The sequence below is a fragment of the Opisthorchis viverrini genome, assembly GCF_000715545.1.
Source record: "Opisthorchis viverrini unplaced genomic scaffold opera_v5_39, whole genome shotgun sequence".
Classification (NCBI taxonomy): Eukaryota; Metazoa; Platyhelminthes; class Trematoda; order Opisthorchiida; family Opisthorchiidae; genus Opisthorchis; species Opisthorchis viverrini.
The window spans coordinates 666529-671639 of record NW_008751696.1 but is presented as its reverse complement, the minus strand read 5'-3'; the positions used below and the strand labels follow the sequence as shown (position 1 = coordinate 671639).

The window sequence follows — 5111 nt, the reverse complement described above, 5'->3', positions numbered from 1 at the left end:
GCATTTTACGAAATGCCAGCTCATCTTCTGTATCCCCTGTAGTCAACTTTTTGAAAGAGTTGGGATCTTTTTCCAGAGTTCGCCGAATCTTTTTTGACAGCCTGCGGTTCATCCGAGTGCGTGCCGGTTTTTTGCGACGAACGTCGCGTCAGCCTCGTGAACTTCTTGGACAATGGTCCCATATAGTTCTTCCACTGGAGCTGGTCTCAGTGTGACTTGTTCAAGGAAGAGGCGCATTCCTGAGAAGTCTGCACGGCAGAAGTCTCGAAACCATGTTTGAGGTTCGAGATTTCTGGCCTAATAGCAGATGAAATCAAGGGTCAGCACGCAGTGGTCGCTATGTCCCGGTGGAGCGTTAATTGTTACCTGATCAACGAAGTGTCTTTCGTTGGTGCTGACCAAATCCAGCACGGATAATAGTTAGCCTGCGCGGTATCTGGTGGGCGCAACGACATGTTGAGTCCAAGCGCTCTGTTGAACGACTTCATCCAACGCCGCTGCAAAAAGTTCGCCTGATTCGGCACGCCAAAGTTCCATCCAGGCCTTTGGGACGTTTAAGTTACCTACCAGCAGGAGGTGAGTGAAGTGGTAGTTCGAGGAAAGTTGCTCATGGGTTTGTGTGTGGAATTGGTCATCTTTAGTGGGACTCGAAGGGCTACGGTAGACCATACAGAGAAGGAGAGAATCGGACCCACTCAGCGGGATTCGGACCCACAGTGCATCGCAAAAGGGTGCGGGGTTGGTGTCCGAGAGGACACTCGGGATTATTAGGGCCGCAGGTAAGTAGAGAGCAACCCCACCTGCCCAAAAAATAGAGTAACCGTCTATCGAGATCTCAAAATCAGAGACACCTGGTGTGAACCAGGTCTCTGTAGGCGCGATTATGGACGGTTGTCCAAGGCAAGCCGAATGTTTAGCGTCGCCGAGTTTGTTGAAAGAGCTGAGGCGGTTTGTGGACAAGCATTTCAACACTGTCTCTGGTGCCTCCGAGGGTGCGGAGACGAAATTTGAGTGACCAGGGTGGTTAGCAGACTTAATAGTTGCTGTCGGGTTTGAGTCCATGGTTCCAAAGGGGCCTCTGGGGCGATGTCGTCTGCTTCCTATCTTTGTGGTTTTTGGGGGTGCTTTTCGCTTGCGAGGTTTTTTCGTTCCGTGGGAGCCCGGTTTGCTCGGCCTTTTGGCTTTGGGGGATGGATTTTTTTCCCGTGGGCGAAACTTTCGACCGTTGCTGTTTGTAGCTCTTTCAGCAGCCCCTTTTAGGCGACCATATTTACTGTTAATCAAAGATTTGCGGCAAGCTTTCGCCTTTCTGGATTCTTGGGTGCTTTGGCGCGGTTTGACCGGAAAAGTGTCTCTGTGAGGCCCTGAGCGGTGGGTAGTGGCACCAGGAAGTAATGATTTTGGTGGCGCTCCCAAGAGGCTCGTTTTCACGGATGATTGCAACTTGAAGCCAGCCAGCAGTTTTCTAATCTGGCGAATTTTATGAGGCTTGTTCGGTTGCAGTTGCTCTTCTTTCGTGTTTATGTGAACACCCGATCCACCGGCGATCAGTGTGCCAAACTGGATGCACGAGGAATTTTCCGGATGGCTGTGGTCATGCTTAAGGATTTCGTTGTCGAGGAAAGAGGCCCTTTTTGACGGAGTGGAGTTGGAGACTGGCTTTGATGCTCGTCCCCGCATATCTGACTCAGTCCAATTCAGAGGCTGTGGCTTTGTTGGGGAGTGCATAGCTGTAGCTGAGTCCTCTGTTACGGAGATAAGCGTTGGTAGCTCCACGTACTTTGAGCGCTGTTTGCATGTGAGGTTTGCCTCCTCTAAGGCATCCCTGCCTTTGGTGGGGGAGAGGCCTGTGGTGGTCGAATGGAAACTGCTATCCGGAGACGCGGCTGGTTTCTTCGGCCTGCTTCCAGGAGCACAACGATATATGACCACAATCGGCGTGGTCATGAGTTTGGGGTCGGCTGATTTGGCGCCCAGCGGAAGCCTGCTTCGTGCCTCCACCCCTGAACTGTGACCGAGCTTTCGCGTCTCTAGAGGGTGATCCTCAAGTAGACGCATAATCATTGGGTTGGCCTTTTGAATGCTGCCAGCCCGCTCCGAGTTTTTCTGTACGTCAGATGGAAAAGAATGAGTAACTAGAAGTCCAAGCGTTCGTTTGCTTCCCTTCTTGTGTAACCATTACGCGTGGAGCGATTGATCAGGCTTGGTGAGGACACTGCTAAGGATTGATTGCGCTAGCACCGCCGGCGTGATTTTTCCAGAGAATAACCTCCAGATTATCAATCCGTTTCCCCTTAGGCGCCTGTCCACTAGAAACGCTTTGGCGGTCTTTATAGCCGCCTTAGACATTTGTATTGCTTTCTTTGCAGCCAGAGGACCCAGTATGGAGATCGCGAGGTACTCGTTTAGTGAAGAAAGTTGCTTGTCAACTTTCGCCCAAGCCGCTGCATTCGAAGTGTCTGAATCCTCCAGTACCTTAGAAGGACGCTCCAATTTCCCGTCGATTATCCCGATCAAAGCGGAACACTGACATCGGTCTTTCTGAATTTGCAGTGGGGATTGGGTACCGTTTTTGGGGGCTCTTCTCTTGGCTGCTATATGTATTGCACTATTAACGTAGAGGCAGCTGGCGCAGACAAACGGGTCAGGAGAGTCAGCTAGTCGGCTTATCTGGTCGTCTTGTAAACCCGTGCATTCGAAGTGCCACCAGGCCTTGCAGGTGTGGCGTTGCATAGCGCGTTTGACGTTCGACGGGCAGCCATTTCGCCCACATTTGTTGTGGTCTATCAATGGCTGCAGAGGCAATCGGTATAAATTGAAGTCATGTTTAGGATTAGATGCAAAGTAGGAAGTGTGCGCGAAATATCAAGGGTTATCTCCCAAAAGTTTTAGAGTGATAAAATTTAACATTTACTCGTGTGTGCTCTGTGAATAGATCGAACGACGAAAAAAATCTGTCACAGATTTGTATGAGGGGAGAACGAAACCGATTGCGAACGTACCGCGCGAAGGAGATAATTTTATTCAATGAAGTTCTTAACAACGTATGTTCCCTTGAGGCTCAGCTTCCGTTGCGTACAACCTCATCAGACATCAGCACGAATTTTGCGGTTTAGACGCGAGGTCCATCTCTGCGGATGATTCACTTTCCAAGATATGCATGGCTGAACCGTAGATGATACAACGTCAGGATATAGCTGTAGGTAAATTACCAACATTGTGGCATCACTCCTATGAGAAATACGGCGCCCCATAGGTGGTGACCACCATAAACCGGTCACCATGGGGACGATGGTTGTTGTCACACACCTCGACTACTCATCATGACTGTTTTGTTCGTGTCTACATGAGACGCTGAGTATGGGGGCTCATCTATGTCCGGTAGCCGAACCCAATAAATGATGATGGCCCATCATACTCATAACTCTACGCATTGTCACCTGTAGGCGATGGGCCCGTGTCTATGCGCGACACTGCTTATGAAGCCTCACCTAGGCACATTAGCCTAATCCAATGACCAGCGGCTGTCGTTCACACCCATGAATGAACGCGAAACCGCTTATTCTTTCTACCTGTAGTAAACACCCAGTCATTATTCATTTGGAGGGCAAAAATGCCAACAGAGGCTCACCAAATACACACGACATGACGCCTCAGAGGCAACTGGTTTTTACAAAGCTACCCTTTTTTTCTTTAGGCTGTAACAGCTCCATTCTGAGGCCACATCACTGAGCAAACATGCAACACCATCAGATATCTCTGATCTCACGTCTCCACAGGCTCCGAGCTACTTTAATCGCGCACAATCTGACCAACGCTCGTATCTCATAAGCAAACATGCCAACGCCAGTTCGCTTCGACCGCACACCTATTATCTGCACTTAAATATCATTGACCATTTTTGAAATATAGTGGCATCTCTCCAATGGAGTACTTAGGAGTTGTAACAACTTTTGACTGTCTGTTATTTCGGGCGGCATTCCCACCCACATCAAAGTGCTATCCAGTGAACCTTTTGGACACTTCCTATTTTGAGTCCCCAATGTATTCACGGTCGTTATCCTCCTCCGTTTGAACGGCGCCTATGAACCACTTTGAATCCTCGACGGACCAAAAAAATCCCAGCTACAATGACAACCCTTAATGGTTCAGCCACAATGTTCATGTACGAAGCTGTCCACGGACCCAAGTAAGGCGTCGCGATGACGGTACCGCGATAATCATACCCAGTCTGACGGCTTGCCCTTAATAAACTATATCTCTAATATGTCCCAGACGAGCTTGTTTCCCAAAAGACCGCCTCAGCTCACTTAGCTAATGCGAGGACTTGAGAGCAGTGGCCATCTTGTTCTGCCGTCCGCTCGTTCTGCCCACAAACCAAATTGTTCATCTAACGGGACTATTGGTGTTTTGATGTATCGGTGAAGATCAAATCTTGCGATAAAACAAGATATAAGGTATGCTGACTGCCACAAAAGCTCACTAACACTGACGGATTCCTCGGGCTTGACCGGACGCTTTCCATAACCATAGAAGAAGTTTCATATCCAGGTCGCGGTGGCAGCTCCAAGTTGAGTTCGCGCGGACGTAACAGGCGTGATTATTGTTACGTTGCTTAAGGACCAATTCAAAATCTGATACGTAGGAAAACACGCGAAGAAATCAAATTTTCACCACTTGCATAGAGACAACGCGCCAGGCCAACGGAAGCGATTGAATGTGAATTGTGCACACACACTGGACTCTGAGGTCGTTTAGACAGCTTTTAGTGAAATTTTGGGTGTGCCTCTAGGACGCGGCCTGAAGCCATAGCACTTCAAGTGTAAGTTCGAAAGCGCCCCAACAATAATGCCCGGAGAACAGTCGAAACAAATTCTAGCAAAAGTAAGTTTTATTATGGTGGATCAGGGCTTGAGTACACAAACACCAAAACACTACGTTTTTAAGCAAACATTTTCATTTACCACACCAGCATGTTTTGGAGGAAAGAGCACGGACTTCCAAATATTTTTCCGTTGGCAAACATACGGCGGGGACATAGTGAGAACATTTCCAAGCTCAGAGCACACACATTCATTTGACAAAATTTTTTCTCATTTCATTTCGTAGGT

The 5111-nt window shown here is 48.7% G+C and overlaps 1 protein-coding gene across 1 annotated transcript in view; it reads right to left on the bottom strand.

Annotated features, from left to right (window-relative positions):
• T265_02970 (hypothetical protein) overlaps window positions 1-2135 on the bottom strand; it is a gene marked incomplete at both ends in the record, with an annotated part of 31510 nt that extends 29375 nt beyond the window's left edge. Inside the window, one exon of the mRNA XM_009167349.1 lies at window positions 564-2135. Within this exon, the coding sequence (XP_009165613.1) occupies window positions 564-2064 (1501 nt within the window). The remainder of the gene's footprint in view (window positions 1-563) is intronic.
• Between the last annotated feature and the right edge of the window lie 2976 nt (window positions 2136-5111).